This window comes from Oratosquilla oratoria, chromosome 25 (genome assembly GCF_046742065.1).
Source record: "Oratosquilla oratoria isolate Oo_2021 chromosome 25, ASM4674206v1, whole genome shotgun sequence".
Taxonomy (NCBI): domain Eukaryota; kingdom Metazoa; phylum Arthropoda; class Malacostraca; order Stomatopoda; family Squillidae; genus Oratosquilla; species Oratosquilla oratoria.
The window spans coordinates 34,156,733-34,179,024 of NC_134801.1; the positions used below are offsets into that span (position 1 = coordinate 34,156,733).

Genomic DNA, 22,292 nt, shown 5'->3' on the forward strand with positions numbered 1-22,292 from the left:
GTAATTGGTTGAATGGTCGAAAACAGAGTTGTTTTAAATGGAAAAACTTCTAGATGGAAAAATGTTACAAGTGGAGTTCCTCAGGGTTCCGTTCTTGAGCCACTTCTATTCATAGTATATATAAATAATATAGACCATGGACTAAAATCTACTGTTTCCAAATTTGTTGATGATACAAAACTGTGCGGAATGGCAAATGATCACTTTAACCAATTAGATATTCAAGAAGATTTAGATGAATTACAGCAATGGTCTGAAAAGTGGCTAATGAAATTTAACACAAGTAAATGCAAGGTAATGCACATAGATAAAAATAACAGTAAGTACGATTACAAGTTATTTGGAAATTCGTTAACAAAAGTGGATAGTGAAAAAGATCTCAGCGTAATTATCAGTAACGATCTCAAATAATCTAAGCAGTGTATTTCAGCTTCTGAGAAAGCAAATATGATTCTAGGACTGATTGCGCGATCTTTTGACTTCAAAAGTCCATCACTCATTAACAAGCTATATAAATTGTTAGTTCGTCCACATTTGGAATATGCTGTTTTCGTATGGTCACCGAATCTCATTAAAGACATTGACAGACTGGAAAAAGTACAATGGCGAGCCACAAAACTGATTCCAAATTTCAAAAATAAATCATACGAAAATCGACTAAAACATGAATCTGTTTTCCCTAAAAAAGCGTAGACTCAGAGGTGACTTGATACAGGTCTTTAAAATTCTAAAGGGAATTGACAACATCAAAAGTGACAATTTTCACATTGAATGAGAATCAGACAAGAAATAATGGTCTCAGTCTGTCCGGAAATAGATTCAATTTGGAAGTAGGTAGAAACAACTTTGCCAACCGTGTAGTTAATGAACTGGAATAAACTTCCTACACAGGTAGTGCAATGTAGTTCAGTTCGAAGCTTTAAGAATCATTTAGATAAACACCTAAGCAAGATACTGTAATGATTATAATTTATTTTATACTATTTGTTTTTGTTTTGTTATCATTTGTCTGTTTGATTTTCATTTATTATTAGTTATATGTCAATTTATTATTATTTACTATTTACCTGTCTGTTTATTATTTAACTATACCTATGCATTTCTTTGTGTATTCTATTTGTTATTTACATTATTATAGTTTTTATATATTCTTTTATTATTATTATGATTTTTTTTCGCATCCGACCTAGATATGGACCAAAAGGTCTCCTGTCGGCGTGCTCCGCTTTTATAATCCTTTGTCTTAGATCACGTGTTGAACTCATGTATATGTATATATATATATATATATTTATGTATATGTATATATATGTATATATTTATGTATATGTATATATATGTATATATATGTGTGTATATATATATATATATATATGTGTGTATATATATATATGTATATATGTATGTATATATATATATATATATATATATATATATATATATATATTATAATTTGATATAATATATTTATACTACACGTATGTATGTAGGTAAATAGGTCAAGGGATATATTGACATATAAATGAATAGATGAAATAAATAAGTAATTAAACTAATGAACAAATAAACAAATTATTAAATACCACAACATGGTATAGTAAGAATAAGTAGATAAGCTAGATAGCTAAGTATAAAAGGATATCTAAACTTATAGATAGATAATTAAATGATTGAATAGATAAGTAAATATAGAAATTAGTGATTAATTAATTAACTATTTATCTAATTAATTAATAAGGATATGAATAAGTAAGTAAAGAAGATAATTCATTAATCAATCTATCTAATTGAAATAGAATCGTAAGTTTTACAGGAAGTTGATGATGAACAAACATGAAAACGAACGGTCACGAATGAAAGTATAACCTTCTTGTCTGAGGTGACAAGGCTAATCGAAATCGTATCGGCGCGCGATGCCGTTTCTGGTAGGTCGCCTACGCGGCCACAGATGCCCTCTGCCTTTACCTCCGCGGTATAGCAAGTATTGCTACGAGGTTCACTATGATTTGTTCATGCGGACCAACTGTTAACAAACCAAAGATAATTGCAAACAAACTTAATGGAGTAATTGCAACAATGGTCTGCCTAGAGCAGTGGCCTCCAGCTTCTGTCTTTGGAGATCGTACACTTAGGATTTTTTTTTCCTACTGGAGATCAGCTCAGCTTTGAATGAAAACATTCGGTATTCACTGACTCCTGGCTTTCTAATCTCTCTGGACCGAAGGAGAACACCGGGACACTGGAGGCCCAAAGAGAGAGGAAGGGTTGCCAAGGCGCACGTATGATGTCATGGCAGCAGAAGCACATTCATTGGGCCTGGACACGCTCAACAGAGGAGTTATCTCTCCCTCCCTCCCTCCCTCCCTCCTTCCTTCCTTCTTTCCTTCCCTCCCTCCCTCCCTCCCTCCCTCCCTCCCTCCCTCCCTCCCTCCCTCCCTCCCTCCCTCCCTCCCTCCCTCCCTCCCTCCCTCCTTTTTGACGAACAGGCTGCTGTTTCCGTGTGACGTTCTGGTACAAGAGGTGCAACGTTTCAGTCTGTACTAAGGACAACACCATTTCTATGTATGGATCTTGCTTCGTGTAGCTCCATTCAACATTTGTTTTCTTGTATGCAACTCGGATCTTGATATATTCTTTATCATGCATTCCTATTCATCTATATATTAGTTTATTTGTGCTATTTCATTATTCATATACCTACCTATGTACCCAATTATTTATTCAATTACGTACTTCTTTATAATTTGCTCAGTTATGTATTTCTTTATTCATTTATTGGTAAACTGGTGAATGTAACTGTTTATTTCTTCATTCATTTATATGTTTATTCAATTATGTATTTGGTATATATTTGTTTACTTGTCTATTTTTATTTTACTCTATAATTTCGAGTATACACGAAAAACTTTACAATTCTAGGTTCCTCCATAATTATCTTTATTTCAATAGTCTTGAGATAGAACTTACTTACCCTAACTGCAAAGACTACAATGCGGCCATCTTGAATGTTGTCGATAAAACTATTCATCTCATTTTCGAGGCCCATGCTGAAGGTGTCGAAGACTCTCTTGGCCATCGGCCTGCCGGTGTACTGGTTCAAGACGACGATGTGTATCCCCCGGTCCTTCAAATTCCGATAAATCTGAAAGAAACTTCCAACTTCAGGGAAGATATCAAACGACTTTGGCCTCTACCTAAGATTCCTATATATTCTGAACAGATTTCAGGCTCTGAGCTGAACGAAATTATGATACCCGTTATATGTATTGGAAAAACACTGTGTACGTCTGGAAAATGTGGTTAAGAATTTGAGATAAGGATTATTTGGGTTCTACAGCACAGTGCGAACAGAACAAGAACATAAGCGAAGGACTCAAGCAAATAGACCTGTGATTGTCACCAAGACACACTAGCTACCAGCGACACTTACACACACACACACACACACACACACACACACACACACACACACACACACACACACACACACACACACACACACACACACACACACACACGATGGCGCGGTGGTACAGTTACCGGCTGCCACTACGGCTTTCTGGGTTCGAATCCCACCCAAGGCTGGAATGATTTCAGTATCACTGCGCTGCAAATCGTTACTCCAACTCTCGTGGGCAGGGAGTTGGGTGTATGTGTGCGTGTAAGGTCACAGCATTACCCATAGATCGGTCATATATGAGCTATGAGGTCTCTTCCGGAAGAGAAATAGCTGTCGACCACAAGTCCAACAAATGATCCAAGACCATGGTAAATCACACACATATACACATACACATACACACAAACACACACACACACACACATACACATTCACATACACACAAACACAAAAATACACACACACATATACACACACACGCACAGTGTGTGTGTGTGTGTGTGTGTGTGTGTGTGTGTGTGTGTGTGTGTGTGTGTGTGTGTGCGCGCGCGAAAGTAACCACTAGGAAAAAGTAAACTAACGAAGTAGAGCGCTTTCGTATAATTACATCTTCAGTGCTGATACAAAGAAGGAATTATAAAATGGAGAAGCATGGTACAGAATATATGACTGAGTGAGACATGGTAAAGAGGAAATTCAGAGAGGTAGTAGAAGAAGTACACGTGACATTTGATACCGTCATGGTAACCAACAATATGGGGCAATTGCTCATAAATGATCAAATCTAGTAAGGGAATAAATGTTAATCTCCATCAAGGTTTGTACAAATTAGATAATTATATTTGTCATGAAATTTCAAAATTATTTAAATTGCAATATACCAGTTATGAACAATTTTCCCATACCTGTTGGTTACCAAGACGGTATCAAATGTCACGTGTACTTCTTCCACTACCTCTCAGAATTCCCTCTTTACCATGTCTCACTCAGTCATATATTCTGTACCTTGCTTCTCCTTTTTATGATTCCTTCTTTGTATCAGCACTGAAGATGTAATTATACAAAAGCGCTTTGCTTCGTTAGTTTACTTTTTTCCTAGTGGTTACTTTCGCATTTGTGAACACATGTTCCTAGTTTTTTTTTTTATTGTATATGGATATATATATATATATATATATATATATACATATATGAATATACATATACATATATATATATATATACATACATATATATATATACATATATATATATATATATGTATATATATATATATATATATATATATATATATATGTGTGTGTGTGTGTGTGTGTGTATTCACTTGGTCTTTGGATCACGTGTTGGACTCGTGATCGACAGCTATTTCCCTCCTGGAAGAGAGCTCAGAGCTCGTAGGTCCGATCAATGGGTAATGCTATGACCTTGCACACACACACACCCCCAACATGCATACGAACGTTGGGTGTGTGTGTGTGTGTGTGTGTGTGTGTGTGTGTGTGTGTGTGTGTGTGTGTGTGTGCGTGTGTGTGTGTGTGTGTGATCATGGAATTAAAAGTGACTTGTGGTTGAAAGAATATATTAATTGATCACTGGGAACCATTCAGTGTGTATGTATAAACTTTCCCACGCGCACATACTAACCAATATACTATCATGGCGGAGGTGGGTTGAACGCGATATTTCGTGTAGGTGTATGTAATTCGAGCATACAAATATAAGAAAGTCGTACTCAACTTATATCTCTCTTGATAGCGCATTGGTTTACGTCACTCTAACTTTGTTACGGGTTAACTGGGTTCGAATCCTCGGCTCGTCCACGTTGCAATTTCCAACGGATGCCTCTATCGAGCGACTCTGTCTCGACTGCGATGGCATGGAATTAAAAGTGATTTGTGATTGAAAAAATATATATTAATTGATCACTGGGAACCATTCAGTGTGTATGTATAAACTTTCCCACGCGCACATACTAACCAATACACTATCATGGCGGAGGTGAGTTGAACGCGATATTTCGTGTAGGTGTATGTAATTCGAGCATACAAATATAAGAAAGTCGTACCCAACTTATATCTCTCTTGATAGCGTATTGGTTTACGTCACTCTAACTTTGTTACGGGTTAGCTGGGTTCGAATCCTTGGCTCGTCCACGTTTCAATTTCCAACGGATGCCTCCATCGAGCGACTCTGTCTCGACTGCGATGGCATGGAATTAAAAGTGATTTGTTGGTAAAAAAAAAAAAAAAAAAAAAAAAAAATATATATATATATATATATATATATATATATATATATATATATGCATATATATGAGGGTGATTTTTAATCATCATTTGTTACTTTAAAGCCGTAAGCAGTCTTGAGGTAGGTTTAGAGTTTGATGTTTATCGTTACCAAAAAACTACCACGAGGAGAGGAAATGTCCCCGCTTCAGTGGTGTGCTGCTCACCTCCTTTTTGTTGAGGGACATGAAGATCTTGTCGGCACTTGACATGAGCGTCAGTGTCACCGTTAGGTCGTTGATGGAGTGCGGCTTGAACCGGACCTAGGGAAAGAAAAATAAATCAAAATGGAGCTCGCGTTATTCATCTGGAAGTCGACCGAAGAATATGAAGCTTCAAAGGGTTTGATTCCTCTTTTTAGAAGTGGAGCAACATCCCGAACTCTGGCCGACATCTCTCGGTGGAGAGACCCATGAGCTTCCGTATCAAGACCCAGGTTCTGCGAATCCAAATAGGGACGGGATTTTTTTTTTTTTTTCTTATCAGGAACCTGAAGGACGTCTTCTCCTTTAGGATATCAGTGGCATCACCTGCAGCCACTTTCAAATGTTACTATAAACTTCTTTAGTTCTTAGTCATACATTTAATAAAAAAGAAAAACAGTCCAGCAATAAAATATATGGAATTCCAGAGAAACCAGTTGACATGTTAACACTCCGCAGACAGCGACAGCATTCTAGTCAGGATAAATCAGGACAAAACAAAAGATCCGAGTCTCACCGCTACGCAAAGGTGATGGGAATAAGAGACAACACAAATGCTGTAATGGAGAGAATTTCCCAAGGTGAATGATATTACAAAATAACAGAAGAAGAGGAATAAGTGGGAGGGAAGGAGGAAGGAGAGGTGCTGCACAAGAGGAAACCTAAGAGAATTAATTTATTCGCTTATTCATTATTAATTCATTCACTTGTCTTTGTATTTGTTTGCCTATTCGTTCACTTATGGGGTGGAGGTAATCATGAAGTACTCTATAAGTGTGTGTGCAGGATTGTATATGAATCAACTCAACCAAACCTTCTGTCTTGTTGTTCTTTTATTGACCACCAAGAAGAGAGCCCCTTTCTACGACACCTGTCCTTTCTTGCCCCACGACCTGAGGCACTGTGTATTAGTCTGCCTTAGGGGCGCAGGACCGCTCCGGGCCCCAACAGGAAATTTAATTACTGCGGTGGAACCTTGATAAAAGGAAACAGCATAGGGAGGGGAGAGAGCGATGGCGGAATGGTTCGAGATTTTACCCGGAAATCATTCGTTCTCTTTGTTTTAACTGTTTCCTTCGCTTCCTTGCTGTCACATAGTCGTAGAGTATGTCACACTTGAGCAGTGGAAATGTTACAGCAACGAAAGGATACCTTGGATTTGTCGGTGATGTTGGCAGTGGCGAGGGACCAGGCGCTCGTGCGGACGGGAGGTGCTTTGACACTTTCGTCCCTTCCAGGTGACGAGGTAGAAGATTTAGATTCTCTCGCATCAGGAATTTCCAATTTGCTCTTGTGGGTCATCATCTTGTGGTATCCCGACTTAGCCTTATCCAGTATAGGATCCAGCTTTTTGCCTGGAGGGAAAGGCATTGAAATAGCAAGAACAAAAAGATAGAGGCGTATAGAAACGAAATCACAGCCTTAGTAATTCATGTTCGTGATAAAATGACTAATCCTGTATAGAATCGAACCCAAGCCTGCGTGTTTTCAAGTCCAAAACGGAGTAGTCTTTCGCTACCAGTGAACTTTCGATACCGTGGCTTTGGTGCCCGATCGTGTCCTGCCCCGATAAGGAAGAGAAGGCTCATGCCTGGATGCCGGGAATTCAACTCGAGGCAAGATCAATCCAAGCAAGTCGTTGACAGACCCGACTGAGTTAGAGTGTGTTTCGTCGTGGGCCTATGCACGCAGTCATTGGTCTCGAGTCATCATGAGATGAATCAATTTATTCAATTTCCCCTTATCGTAACATAAAGGATAAAATCTATACTAGTGGAGCACCATCTTCGTGTCTCATCAATTGTCAAACCTGGATTTGATTGTGTGTGTGTGTGTGTGTGTGTGTGTGTGTGTGTGTGTGTGTGTGTGTGTGTGTGTGTGTGCATTTACCTAGTTGTATTTTACGGGAAGGGGAGCTATGCTCGTGGTGTCCCGTCTTCATATCCCGTTTTTGCACACACCACATTTTCATCTAACCTGTTCCAAACGTTTATTACCCTGTGGGGAAAGCTGTTCTTTTTTAGATCTCTTTTATAACTGTCTTTCTTAATTTTCTTTCCGTGTCTTCTTGTATTTCTACTATCCCATTTTTATTAGATCCTCTCTATCAATAGTTTCTGTGCCTTTCATAGTTCTATAAATAGTTATCAAGTCCCCTCTCTCTCTCCTTTGCTCTAATGTCTGTAGCTCAAGTTTTGCTAGTCTCTTCTCATATGATAGTTCTGAGAGTGTTGGTGCCATTTTTGTAATTACTCTTTGTATTCTTTGAAGTTTTGTTATACATTTTTTGTACTTGGTGACCACGTCGTCGCTGCACACTCCAATCTTGGTCTTATCAAAGTGACTAGTATTTTCTTCACCATTTCTTCGTCCAGGTATGTAAATGCCACTTTGATTGTTCTTATTAAATCATAAGTTTCTCCAAAAATTTTGTATATATGTTTCTCAGGGGACATATTATTCATAATAATGACTCCCAGGTTCTTCTCATTTTCTACTTTTTTTTATTTCTTCCTCTCCCAATTAATATGTTCCTACTATTCTTTTTTTTTGTTTCTTCCAAATTCCATTATACTTACTTCTTACTTCTTACTTCTGCTCCCAGGTAGGCTTTCAGCCTGTCAGTCAGGCCAGCACACTTCTTCAGATTGTCCACTCAAAGCTTCCTTCTTCCCTCGAATCCTCTATTTTTCCTAATCCATTTGCCTCTAGGATTTCTTCAACTCCATTTTCCATCTTTTCTTTGGTCTACCTCTAGATCTGCTACCTTCTGGTCTCCAGTTCCATCTTTTCTTTGCAATTCTCTCTTCATCCATTCTCTCCACGTGCCCAAGCCCCCTTAGTTGTGCCTTTTTTATTTTGCTTCTAATTGATGCTACTCCAATCGTTTCTCTTATTTCATAATTTCTAATTCGATCTCTTTTGTTTTTATTTACTATTGCTCTTAACGTTTTCAATTCTGCCGACTGAATTCTGCTCCAGTCTCTTGATGTTAATGTCCAGCTTTTAGCAGCATACATTAAAATCGGTACCAAAACTGATTCAAAAATAGTTTTCTTTGCCTCCGCAGGTACATTTATATCTTTTAGGATAGGGTAAAAGGCACAGACACCTCTACTGTACTTTGATATTCCTTCAGTTATCTCTTCTCTATTCTTGCCTCCATCTTTTGTAAATACGCTACCCAGATACTTAACACATTGTGCTTCTTTAACATTTTCATTTTCAATCATTATTTCTGCAATTTCATAATTTTCTTTTGTGATGGTTAGTATATCAGTCTTCTGAATATTAATGCTTAGCCCCGCCACATTAAAGCATCTTTTCCAACAAGAGCTCTTTCTAACTGTAATCTACTACACTTCTTAATATTGAGTTTCATCTCCCACTTCCTACTCCATTCCCATACTTTGTTGAGATCACTGCAGCGAATCACAATCTTTTACAGTGTTCACTTTTTTTTTCATTGTCCGCAAAGAAGCTCATATAACTTTCAATTCCATTATCCATATCATTAACATATATATAGCAAACATTATTGGGGCCAGAACTGTTCCTTGTGGAAATCCACTAATCACTTCATCACAATTACAGTGTTTGTCTCTTATCACCACGCATTTTTTTCCATGCAAGAAGTCTTCTTTCCACTTCAGCAGTTTGCCCTGTATTCCTCCTGCAGTTTCCAATTTCTTTAGCAATTTCTTATGTGGCACCTTATCAAAAGCTTTTTTCAGGTCTAGAAATGCACAATCAGCCCATCCATCTCTTTCTTGTATTACATCTATTGGCCTTGAATAGAAACACATTAAGTTTGTGACGCATGATCGTCCTTGTCTAAATACAAATTGCCTTGGATTTAGTATATTGTTTTTTTCTTGATGCCTTACCCATCTAATTTTGATAATTCTTTCACAAATTTTAGCTGTCGCACCTGTAAGAGAGACTGGTTTATAGTTAGTAGGGTCCTCCTTTTTTCCCCTTTTATATATTGGTATTATATTTGCTCTTTTTCAGTCTTCTGGAACTTTTCCTTCTTTCAATGACCTGCTTATTAGACTATGTATTTTGTCTGTTAGTTCGTCCCTGCATTCTCTCAAAATCCAGTTTGCTATTTCATCTGGTTCATGTGATTTTCTGACATCGAGACTGCTCAAGTGGTTCATTATTTCTCTCCTTGTTACTTCTATCTCTTTCATGGGGGGGGGGGGCTTTCTCCTCCCACTCGACATCTCTAAGTTGTATGTTCTCCCTCGTAAACACTGATTTAAAATGCTTGTTCATGATTTGTGCCATATCTATTTCCTCTGTGTATCCAACTCCTCCTTCTCGTAGTTTCTCTAATTCTTGTTTGTTTTTCAGTTTATTGTTTACAAATCTATATAATAGATTTGGTTGATCTTTACATTTTTCTATGACATCTTTTTCGTATTTTCTCTTTTCTTCTCTGCACACTTGTACATATTGATTTGTATAACTAGAATATATTTTCCATATTTCAGGTCTTTTATCTTTCTTCCATTTTATCCAAGCTTTATCCCTTTTGTCTTTTAACTCTCTACATCTTTTGTTGTACCAACACTTTACATATCCTTTTTCTCGTTTTTTTCTTGGAACATACTTTTCCACTCCTTTATAATTTGTTGTCAAAATATCCCAATTATCTTCTACGGTTCTTTCCTCCTTGTGCATCCTTTCCCAGTCTGCTTTTTGAAAGAATTCTCATATTTTATCAGAATTTGTTTTTCCATACATCAATCTTCCATTTCTATATTTTTCGTTTTTTCCATGCATTTTTCCTCAGTTCCAGTTCAACCAGTATGTGGTCACTTTTACTTATTGGTGTCTTATATTCAATCTCGTCCACTATTTCAGGTTCTGATGTGATTATTAGATCCAGTCTCGATGGTTCTTCCTCATTTCTATACCTAGTATTCTCTTGAATCCATTGCGTCATTGTATGTTCTATAATCATATCAAGTAGTGCATTTCCCCATAGGTCGTCTCCACCCTTCACTGTCATCTCTTCCCTTCATATTTCTTTACAATTAAAGTCACCCATTATAACTATTCTTCCTCCATCTTCCATTATCTTATTTAGTGTTATCCTTGTCTCTTCTAACATATTTTTGTGTTCTCTCTCTTCCCATGAAGCCGTTTTAGGAGGCACATAATCTACCACAAACTTCCTACTCTTCCCATCCTTGTCCTCTATTTCCATCATAATCATCTCTATTCTTTCCATATGTGACATTCCTCACATCTATATCCTTCTTAGTCAGGAACATAACTCCACCCCTTTGTTTTACCTCTTTGTTTCTAATCCAATAACTATATGCACCATGTCCTACACTGTTGGGTGGTAGTGGACCTTTCAATTTTGTCTCTACAATTCCCATTATGTCCGGTCCTTTTTCCTTCAGGTATTCATTCAGTTCATTCAAGCCTGTTATTAAGTCATCTATATTTGTGTAAGACACTTTTAATTTTCTGCTACTTCTATCCTGTTTTCTGTTTCCGTTCCGTTCTTCTCTGCTATGAACAATTTCCTCACTTTCATATCTACTACTCTCCAATAGAATTTCTCTTTGTCTGACTCTGCTCTGTTCTCATTTTTTTCATTAGCTTCCATTCCTTTTGTTTTCTCACCCTTTCTGACCTCTTTATTCATCTCTCTTTTTATCCATTCCTGTTTATATAGATCACTTTTTGTTAGTTTCCCTGCTTTTGCTAAGATATTCTATGTTGTCGTTTGTGACCTGGATTTAACCTTAATTGGTCTGGTCTTATCTGTATTGTATTTTTCTAGTCTATATATTTCTTCAATTTCTTTCCCTGTTTTTTGTTCATCTTCTTGAACTACTTCTAATATCTTGTTTACTTTTTCCTTCTCCTTCTTTACTCCTGTGGTCCTATTTGGATTATGCTTCTCTTCCATCCCTAATATAATTATACATTTCTTTTTATCCACTAAGTTTCTTACTATATTCTCCTTCTCCTTCTCCCTCATCCCTGTGGTGGGGGAAAAAATACTACCACCAAGTATTTCCACTTGAGTCGTAAAAGGCGACAAAAAAGGGACGGGGGATGGGATTAGGAGTCCTACTACTTGTAGCCCCAAAAGGGGACATTCCTAAAAAAGAAAGTAAAGCCATAAGAGGGTCTGGGAGCTTTGCAACCAGTGCCCTAAGGTTTGGGTCTTTTAATGTGCGTGGATGTGGTACAGATGAGAGTAAAAGGGAAGAGATAGGTAGTATTTTTGTGAGAAGAAAGATGGATGTACTGGCTTTGAGTGAAACTAAAATGAAAGGAAAGGGCAACTGTGGGTTTGGGAGTGTAGCTGGGAGGTACTCAGGAGTGAAGAGGGGACGAGGCTATACTAGTAAGTGAAGAGATAAGTAAGCGGGTAGTGGAGTGGAAGGAGGTGTCATCAAGGTTGATGTGGATGAAGGTGAAGCTGGGAAAGGAGATGTGGGTTTTTGTAAGTGCGTATGGGCCTGGTAGTGAGAAGAGCGTAGAGGAAAGGGAGGATTTTTGGGCAGATATAAATGAGTGCATAGAGGGATTAGGGAGAAATGTCAATGTATTTGTATTGGGAGACCTAAATGCTAGTGTAGGAAATGTACCAATTGACGGAGTGATTGGGAAGTATGGAGTTCCAGGTAAATATTGTAGTGGAGAATTGATGGTGGAGATGTGTCTTGAAAGAGAGTTGATGATTGCAAATAGAGTGTTTAAGAAGAAAGTCAAGCATAAGTACACATGGTAGAGGGTAGTGGATGGAAGGGTGACAGATAGAGCGTTAATGGACTATATAGTGGTGACCAGGAGTATGGTAGGAAGAGTTAAGGATGTACAAGTTCTAATGGGAAAGAGTGGGGGAATATCAGATCATTTCCTGGTGGAAGGTAAATTGAGAGTGGAGAATAGATGGAGAAAGAGGAAAAGGGAGGTACTTAGAGTGAACTGCTTAAATGAGGAAAAAAGGAGAATGAGTAAAGGATAGAGTAGAACTTGGAGTGGAGGAGGAATGGGAATGGTTCAAGGAGGGAGTCATAAGGTGTGAAAAGATGGTGTGTAGAACAAGGAGGGCGGGAGGAAATAGAAGGAAGGGTAGTGAGTGGTGGGATGAGGAAGCAAAGAAGGGTGTAGAAGAGAAGAAGCAGGCATTCATAGATTGGCTACAAATTAGGACGAGGGAATCGTATGAGAGGTATAAAGTAAAGAGAAGGGAAGTTTAGCATAAGATAAAGGAAGCAAAGAGGAGAGCAGATGTGAAATGGGGAAAGAGTATGACAGAAAATTTTGAAAGTAATAAAAAGATGTTTTGGAAGGAAATTAAAAGAGGAAGAGGAGGCGAATCAAGTAGTGAAGAAAAGGTAAAAGGTGCAGATGGAGAGATGGTAATGGAAGAGAAGGCAGTGAGAGGAAGGTGGGCAGAGTACTATAGGGAGTTGCTAAATGTGAAGGAAGATAGGAAGGGAAAGGTAGTTGTAGTGGGAAGCGCTAAGAAAATGAGAGTGAGGAGTGAGGAAAATGGAGGAGAAATAAGGAAGGATGAAGTGAAAGCAGCCGTTAAGGTGATGAGAACAGGTAAGGCACCTGGGTTGGATGGATGCCATGCGGAGTGTCTGAAAAAGGGAGGTACAGTTATGGTGGACTGGCTGGTGTGGTTATTTAATGTTTGTTTAAGAGAGGGTAGAGTGCCAGAGGACTGGAGGAGTGTCTGTATAGTTCCGCTTTACAAAGGAAAGGGGTACAAGTGCGAGCATAGTAGTTACAGAGGGATGAGCTTGTTGAGTGTAATTGGGAAGGCTTATGGGAGTGTCTTGATTGAGAGGATTAGGAGAGGAACAGAGGGAGTAATTGGTGAGGAACAGTGTGGTTTTAGGACAGGTAGGGGATGTGTTGATCAGATTTTTGTGGTATGACAGATATGCGAGAAAGCTATAGGAAAAGGTGAGGATGTTTTTTTGGCTTTTATGGATATGGAAAAGGCTTACGACAGGGTAGACAAGAAGGCACTGTGGGAGGTACTGCAGATATATGGAATAGGAGGAAAGCTGTTAAGAGCAGTCAAGAGTTTTTATGAGAGTAGTAGAGCTTGCGTTAGGATTAGAAATGGAGAGAGTGAATGGTTTGAGGTAAAGGTGGGACTTCGTCATGGGTGTGTTATGTCACCCTGGTTGTTCAATCTTTACATGGATGGGGTGGTGCGAGATGTGAATGCAAGGGTAGTGGGTCAGGGGTTGGAGATGATTAAAGAAAATGGAGAAAAGTGGGAGGTGAGCCAGTTGTTGTTTGCTGACGACACTGCGCTTGTAGCAGGATCAGAGGAGGGATTGAGGAAGTTAGTGACAGAGTTTGAGAAGGTGTGTGAAAGAAGGAAGCTGAAGATAAATGTGGGCAAAAGTAAGGTGATGAGATGTACAAGGGGAGAGAGTGACAGTAGGCTGGAAGTGAGCATTAAGGGTGAGAAACTGGAGGAAAAAGAATAGTTTCAGATACTTGGGTGCAAATGTGACAGGAAAGGGAGGAGTGGGGGTGGAGGTAGAAAGTAGATTGAGAGAAACGAGTAAATGCCTTGGTGGATTAAAAAGTGTAATGAGAAATAGACATTTGGGAATGGATGCTAAGAGGAGGTTATATGAAGGAGTGATTGTGCCAACAGCAATGTACGGGGCAGGAACAAGGAACATGAGAGAGGAAGAGAGAAGGAGTTTGAATGTGTTTGAGATGAAATGTCTGCGAAGTATGATAGGGGTTACTAGGCTAGATAGAGTGAGAAATGAGGAGGTGAGGAGGAGAACAGGGGTGGAAAGGGAACTGGGAGATAGGGTTGATGAAAGAGTATTAGGATGATTTGGACACATGGAAAGAATGAGTGAAGAAAGATTAGTAAAAAAAAGTGTGGAAGGCGGAGGTGGAAGGAGTGAATATGAGGGGGCGTCCTAGGATGAGATGGATGGATGGGGTGAAAGGGGCTTTACAAAAGAGAGGAATGTCTGTAGAGGAAGGACGGGAGAGGACAGAAGATAGGGGTGAATGGAGAAGGGTTGTGTATAGATGAGGCTGTGATGCATGAGGGGGAGTGGGTGGGGGATGGGGGGTGAGGAAGTATGTATGAGAAAAAAAAATGGACGCAGCCCGATGGGATTTCTCCCCGTCTTCTCCTTTTCTACATAAGGGGACGGAGAGGGGGGTCGCCGAATTTATGAAGCGGCCTTGCTGTGGATGTGCTGTGTTTTGCGACACTGCTTCTGACCCAGGGCAGTGGACAGGTTGCAGGGATGATCGGTCATCCAGGTGGTGCCAAGATAGGGGGAAGGGAGGAGGGTGGAGGGGAGTGGAATATATGGGAAATGAAATGGGTGGGAGTGATTTCTATGCCTTTTTCTTTTTGGCTACCCCCCTTGTAAAGGGGAAAAAGCCTTTGGTATATGTATGGTATATGTATGTATATATGTATGTATATATATATATATATATATATATATATATATATATATATATATATATACATTCATTTATATATATAATATACATACATACATATATATATATATATATATATATATATACATATATATTTGTATATATATTTATCTATATACTCGTATACATATATATATATATACATGTATATACATATATATATATATATATATATATATACATATTTATACATATATATATACGCCTCTCATGGCGCTGTGGTTAGAGCTCTGGCCTGCCACTACGGAGGTCCGGGTTCGACTCTCGCCCGGGGCTGAAATAATATCAGTATCGCAGCGCTGAGGGGTGTTACTCCAACTCTCGTGGGCGGGGAGTTGGGGGTATGTGTGTGTGCAAGGTCACAGCATTACCCATAGATCGGACCTACGAGCTCTGAGCTCTCTTCCAGGAGGGAAATAGCTGTCGATCACGAGTCCAACACGTGATCCAAAGACCAAGTGAATAGTGAATACACGTACACGCGCTCACACGCGCGCACACACACATTTACATATATATATATATGTATATATGTATATATATATATGTATATATATATATGTATATATATATATGTATATATATGTATATATATATATATATATATATATATATATATATATATAATATATATATATATATCCATTGCCACCTTGGCATCGTAATAATCAGAAAGAGTGCGTCGGCGTTCAAGTACAACCTGAAGACATCAGATCAGATGAGGTGGATCATAGAAGATGAGACTGAATTAACCTTCCAGCTCCCCGGAAGTTGCCACTCACCAGATCGTATGGAGTGATTGAGGTCTTGCTCGATCTGTTCTGAGGACTTCGTGAAGAACACCTGTATTGCTAAGTAGAGTACCATCAGCGGAAGGACAAGACTCTGAAACAAAAGACGGGGACAAGAATATCAGAGAAAGACGGCCGAACAGTCTGGGAACTGGAACTTTACTTCGGACTTAAAAGTGTCTTTCCTTCTGTCCTCGATGACCTCAGACATTGTTTGCTTGCTTCCTTGTCAGGTTCAAACCCTTGTGTAGGTCTTCTTGAAGGCGAGGGTTAGTTCGTCTACCCTTTGTCTCCTTCGTGTAGTTGGTCTCCAACAGTTACTATCACCTAAGGTAACTAAGAAAACACATCAGACCCCTTGACCACTGAATACATGGGCCATTCCATTCCTATCCACCACCCTTTCCTCCTTCTCATCTTAGCTCCTCGTGGATGACGGGTCATCCCTATCTCCCGCTTATTGCCCTGGGTCAGAAGCGATCAGAAGCAGTGCAGCAAGACACAGTACATCCACAGGAAGGCCGCTTCATTTAATAGGCGACCCCCTCATGCAGAAAAAGAGAAGACAGGGAGAAATGCTTTCGGACTGTGTCAAAATATCATTCACGCCTGAACACCCCCTAACCCCAATCCTACCCTACATCCCTCCTTTCCTTGCTCAACAGATATTCCATTGTCCATATCCAAAAGGAATTCAACAGACAGAATAAATAAACGAACTAATTAATTAATTAAGCAATTAATATTTAATTGATTAATCAATTGATTAAACGTGGACATTCCATTATTCATGTCCAAAAGACATTCAACAGACAGAATAAATAAACGAATTAATTAATTGATTAATTAACCAATTAATATTCAATTGATTAACCAATTAGTTAAACGTGGACATTCCATTATTCATGTCCAACAGACATTCAACAGACAGAATAAATGAATCAAATAAATAGGTAAGTGAATGAAAAAATAGACAAATTAATATATGAACAGACAAATAAACAAACCCAAAATGAATCAAATCGGTTAAAACGAAAATGGAAAATAAACCCCGTTCTGCGGGCGGGCGAATGTATCTCGGAGGAAATAAATATTTACTCTCAAGGTTCTTCCTTACCTTGAGTAAAACGCCAGTCTTGCTACACAATCGTCCTCTAAGGAAAGTCGTCAGATCCATTTTGGAGACGGTTCCTGCAAATGATGGAATAATTTCAGTCCGCATTGATGACGTGGTTGCAATTGCAAAAAATAAGTAATTTGCCTCCGCAGTGTCGAGCCGGACGTTATTCTGCAAGCAACGCCACTGAAGCTAAAATAATTCTGCACAGAAATCTAATTACGTGCATTGAAGTTATCCTACTGTCACCGACAGAAGGTGGCACGGAAGATACTTAAGTATGGCAGAGTAGAAAGGAGTGATAGTGGAAGCCAGAGGTTATCAGGATTCTTCTTTAGGTGGAGAATTATTCACAAGCATAAACAAAACAATGCGTGACTCTGGTCCGTAGCGGTATCACTGAAATCCCTAACAACGTACTGCACAGACTTCACAAAATTTATGCAGTCAATACAGGGAACAAGAATGAAAAGGTGGGTGAGGAGGAGGAAGAGAGAGGGAGGAGGAAAAGAGTAGAAACAGAAACACTAGAGGAGAAAGGAAGGGGAAAAAGGAAGAGAAGGGGTGGAGAAAAAGAAGAGGAGGAGTATGAATAGAGAAGAGGAGAAATGATAGAAACAGGAAAATTGGAGAAAGGGAGGAGGAGAAGGAAGATAGGGGGAGGAGGAGGAAGATAGGGAGAAGGAAGACAGGGAGAGGAGGAAGAGAGAGGGAGGAGGAAGAGGGAGGAAGGGCATGATAGGGGAGGAGGAAGAGAGGGTAGGAAGGGAAGAGGGAAAGGAGGAAGGGAGTGGAATCAGAAAAAAATGGAGGAGCAAAAGGGAGATCTGCAAGTCAGTACTTTTGTGGAAGGATGTCGAAGATAATCATCCTCCCTAACCCTCGTCTTCTTCCAAAGCCAGCAACAACTCGTCTCTATCCAAGGGGTGTATCTCCAAGAGCATTTGGAGCAAAAATTATTGCTACTTTTATTGTTTGTTTGTTATTTTTACTGATTTACACAAGAAAAAGTAACAGATATTGACTGATCTCCTCATTTTTCTTCTACCACTAGCCAGTTGCCTATTATTATTAGAGACCCACACTATCGCAACTCAAACAATAGACCAACGTTTCTCTGTGGAGAGATCTTTGGAAGAGCAGCCCGAGGACCGTGGTCGCAGGTTTCCGATCCTTGAAACCCGAGGCAGCGGCAACTTGGTTGACATCCCGACCTCAACATTGACCCTTGATTCAGTCAAGACCAGGTTTTTCTGCCTTGACCTCCCGGGGAACTCGAGAAGGGGTGAAGAGGTCTTTCAACTCCAAGATTAATCACTCCGGCTGGATTTAGGCAGAATAGATGCAAAATAGGGGACGTGTCAGTCATGTCCACATCGTGAGACGTTTCTTTTAGTCTGACTGCCGCCAGACTATTTTATTCATCTCAGTGGCTTGACCACTTGTGATATGGAAGGATTAACTTAAACTTACCTCGCTCAACCTCTACATTACTAAGGGTAGCCATCACTTTGTTGCGGCTATTCCTCTGACTGCTTCATGGGCCTTTGTGGCACTCTTTTACTTTAAAAGAAAGAAGGAAGAAAGGAAGGGGAGTCACTGAGGTTTTGCTAATCTTATTCCTGCGGGAGTTCTGGGTTTCTCACAAGAACCATTTCGAATAACGCAACCTAAAGAGTTAAAAGAAGTTCTTTTCCGCCACTCACGTTCACGAAGACGCGAATCCAGTCGAAGGAACAGGCGATCGTCGCGTTCATCCGCACAGGACAGGGCTGAAGTGTTGTGATGTGGCAATTCAACCCTCGCGGGTTTCAGAGCTCAGCGATCAGAGCCCTTAGGGTAGTTCCTCGTCCGGCATCGTTATCCTCCTCCTCCTCCTCCTATTTCTATCACCGTGGGCCCAAACTTTCGTACATTTTCCGTACGGTACTGGTCATGACTATAGTTCAAATATAATTCCCTCAGCCCTTTACAAAGTCTATAGTAAATAATAATAAAAAAATCTGACTACAACGAAAAAATCTAAATATGACATCTCTGCGAATAGGTTACTGTGAAATCCACGTCGCCTGCAGGGCCGGTGATGAGAGCTAAAGACCTTCCCTTACGGGAGAGGAGGTGAAATGCCTCCGCATTGCACTAACATTACAAAATATAATATCGTGGCACCACGGAGGGAGAGGCGGGGGGAAGGGAAGAAGAGATAGAAATAACGGAGGGAAGGGAGAGATAGTAAGGTTGCCGGGATTCCGGAATGCAGGCAAATTGTTAGGTTAGTTGCCACCGAGGGTAGGAGTTATGACACCCACACGAAACGCAAAGTAATGAGGATGTGTGTGTGCGTGTGTGTTTGGTAGGTCAACCGTAACTAAACCTACTTCTTTTTAATATATATACTTATCTCTAAATTTGGTTTATTCCTTGATAATTTTATAGTTTGTGCCTATGCTTGCTGTTTGATATTCATGGAGGGGGTGTATTTACGTCTGGATGGTTAAGATTCCGTTCCTGCGTGTATAGTGTGTATTGGAGTGTAGGTACTATCTCTGTAGTACTGCTGGTGAGCAACTGTTGAGCGTCGGATTAGAAAAAACAACAACCCAAAGACGATTGAAAACTGACAGTGAATAATAGTACTGTTTTTACCCATTTGACTAATCGGATCAAAGTTCATATTCCAACCACCACTTACTTTAGCCCGATGGCACATTTTGTACATATTTTCCAGACGATTATATTTAGCTCAGGTTTTGCCTGAAAACTGATGGGGGTCACTGTAGTACAGAGATAGCAAGCGCGAGTGACATCCACTGTGGGGGGGAGGAGCGCGGGTTCGAGCCCTGGCCACGGTTATTCCTAATCCCGGAGACCAAAGTCCTCTAGCTAGAGAGTACCTCTTCTTCCTCCTCTTCCTCATCCTCTTCTTAGCAACCCTGAATAACAAACAGAATAAGAGCTAAGGAATTCTTCATCATCTTTACCACTGCTTTTCAGAAATGCTGTCCAGTAGTAGATACTGTAAATCTAATTTGGAATCGAAGATGGATTTTGAATGCGAAATTTCAGTCTGGAAGCCAACTTGAAATCTCAAACAGTGAGCCGTCTTTTGCTACGGAATATCGAAAGTGGCCAGACCTTGAAAGAGATAGTCAGTGGTAGTATATCCAGTCCCGACACATGAGGAAATGTGATTATACACTGTAGCGTTGCTCCTACAACTACTAATGCTATCACTAGAAATAATTCTATTAACATATCTAATACCATTACTGTAACCAGATAGTAGAGGGTGTTGAACTGTTTATACCTAGCTACTGGGGTTGCTGAGATCAGATAAGGTTAAGAAACGCTGCCTTAATGTACGAAAATACTCAGTTTACACATACCAAAGGGCCCCTCTCCCTTTATGAAGGTGTGGCCGGCCAAGGCATGCACCTACTCATCAACCATCCGGAACCCATCCAATATCCATATTTCTAACTTTTTATCTCAGTTTCTTGCGGGCAAAGGACATCGAGGTGCTATTACATGCGCGCGCATGAGCGCACACCCAGATCTCGGAGCCTTCTTTCTCATTCACCTATTCCCGCTTCCAAAGGATTACAAAGGATTACAAAGGCGGAGCATGCCGACAGGAGACCTTTTGGTCCATATCTAGGTCGGATGCGAAAAAAAATCATAATAAAATAATAAATAAAAACTATGATAATGTAAATAACAAATAAAATACATAAATAAATGCATAGGTATAGTTAAATGATAAACAAACAGGTAAATAGTAAGTAATAATAAATTGACATATAACTAATAATAAATGAAAATCAAACAGACAAATGATAACAAAACAAAAACATCTCTGACTGAAGTCGTCACTCACCGTCTCGGTCCCTCCAATAATTTCCTGCCATGCCCTTCTCTTTTAAATCATCCTATTTATTTCCTTCTCAGTCTCCCTCTGTCTCTCCTCGCATCCACCATTATTCCCATCACTTTCCCTCCCCCCCACATAACTTTCACCCCTCCTCTTGACATGCTCTTACAGTTCCTATCTTCTTTCTTGCACTATCTTTGCTATTTCCCTGACCTTTGCTGCCTCTCTGATTTAATTTCCTTATCTTATCCAGGATCAGTGATGGGAATAACGCTGAGAGACCGAAAGAGAGCAAGTTGGGTGAGAGAGCACACTAGAGTGAAAGATATTGTGGAATTGGGCAGGTAAGTTAATGCGAACGACTGATGAGCGATGGAGCAAGTGTGTTACTGAGTGGACGCCGCGAGATAGGAAGCGTGGAAGAGAAAGACCAGACAAAAGGTGAAGAGACGAGATCGAGAAGTTTATAGGAGAGACGTGGCAGAGGATGGCGTGGTCGTGTGAATCATGGAATGCTATGAAGGAGGCCTTTGTTCAGCAGTGGTCTCAGGATGGCTGATTTGATTGATTGATTGATTGATTGATTGATTGATCTTATCCAGGAACTTCATAACTCCCCACACATCCACCTAACCTAAATCCCATCTTTGCGACACCCAGCCAACCTCCCTTATCCACCAAGCCTCTTCCCCCACAGCCTAGTTTGTCTTAGCTTTATATACTTTCTCTTCGACTTCCACGTTTATTTTTGTGTAGCACGACGTTCCAAACGTCTTTTTCCAAGTCTTTTCCCAAATGAGCCCTATGAGCCATCCCCGGGTTCAGCTCCCCATCCCTAGACACGGGCGATCTCATAGGTACTTACAATCTTCCACACTTCAGTTCCTCCTTCCTTTGTATCCTCAAATCTCCTCCATCACCACAAAGACTCAACTACTCGACATTCTTTTTTTTTCTTGATCTTTAATCATCTGTCCTCCAGAACACTGTTGACGTATTCGGAAGCGTGCTGGTCTCGCGTTCGTTTAGTTGTGGATTCGAACCTCGCACCTCACTCCAATTCCCAGCAATGATTGTCAACTGCCCAACAGACCAAGAAATACATAGGATAAAGGTAACGGTTTCGGCTGCAG

The 22,292-nt window shown here is 39.8% G+C and overlaps 1 protein-coding gene across 1 annotated transcript in view; it reads right to left on the reverse strand.

Moving 5' to 3' along the window:
* The window catches only part of LOC143039067 (protein O-linked-mannose beta-1,2-N-acetylglucosaminyltransferase 1-like), a 38,822-nt gene extending 19,777 nt beyond the window's left edge, over positions 1-19,045 (reverse strand). The window contains exons 1-6 of the mRNA XM_076208919.1: positions 18,995-19,045; positions 17,289-17,459; positions 16,163-16,265; positions 7,041-7,243; positions 5,853-5,948; positions 2,972-3,142 (exon numbers count right to left, since the gene is read on the reverse strand). Of these exons, the coding sequence (XP_076065034.1) occupies positions 2,972-3,142; positions 5,853-5,948; positions 7,041-7,243; positions 16,163-16,265; positions 17,289-17,459; positions 18,995-19,045 (795 nt within the window). The remainder of the gene's footprint in view (positions 1-2,971; positions 3,143-5,852; positions 5,949-7,040; positions 7,244-16,162; positions 16,266-17,288; positions 17,460-18,994) is intronic.
* Between the last annotated feature and the right edge of the window lie 3,247 nt (positions 19,046-22,292).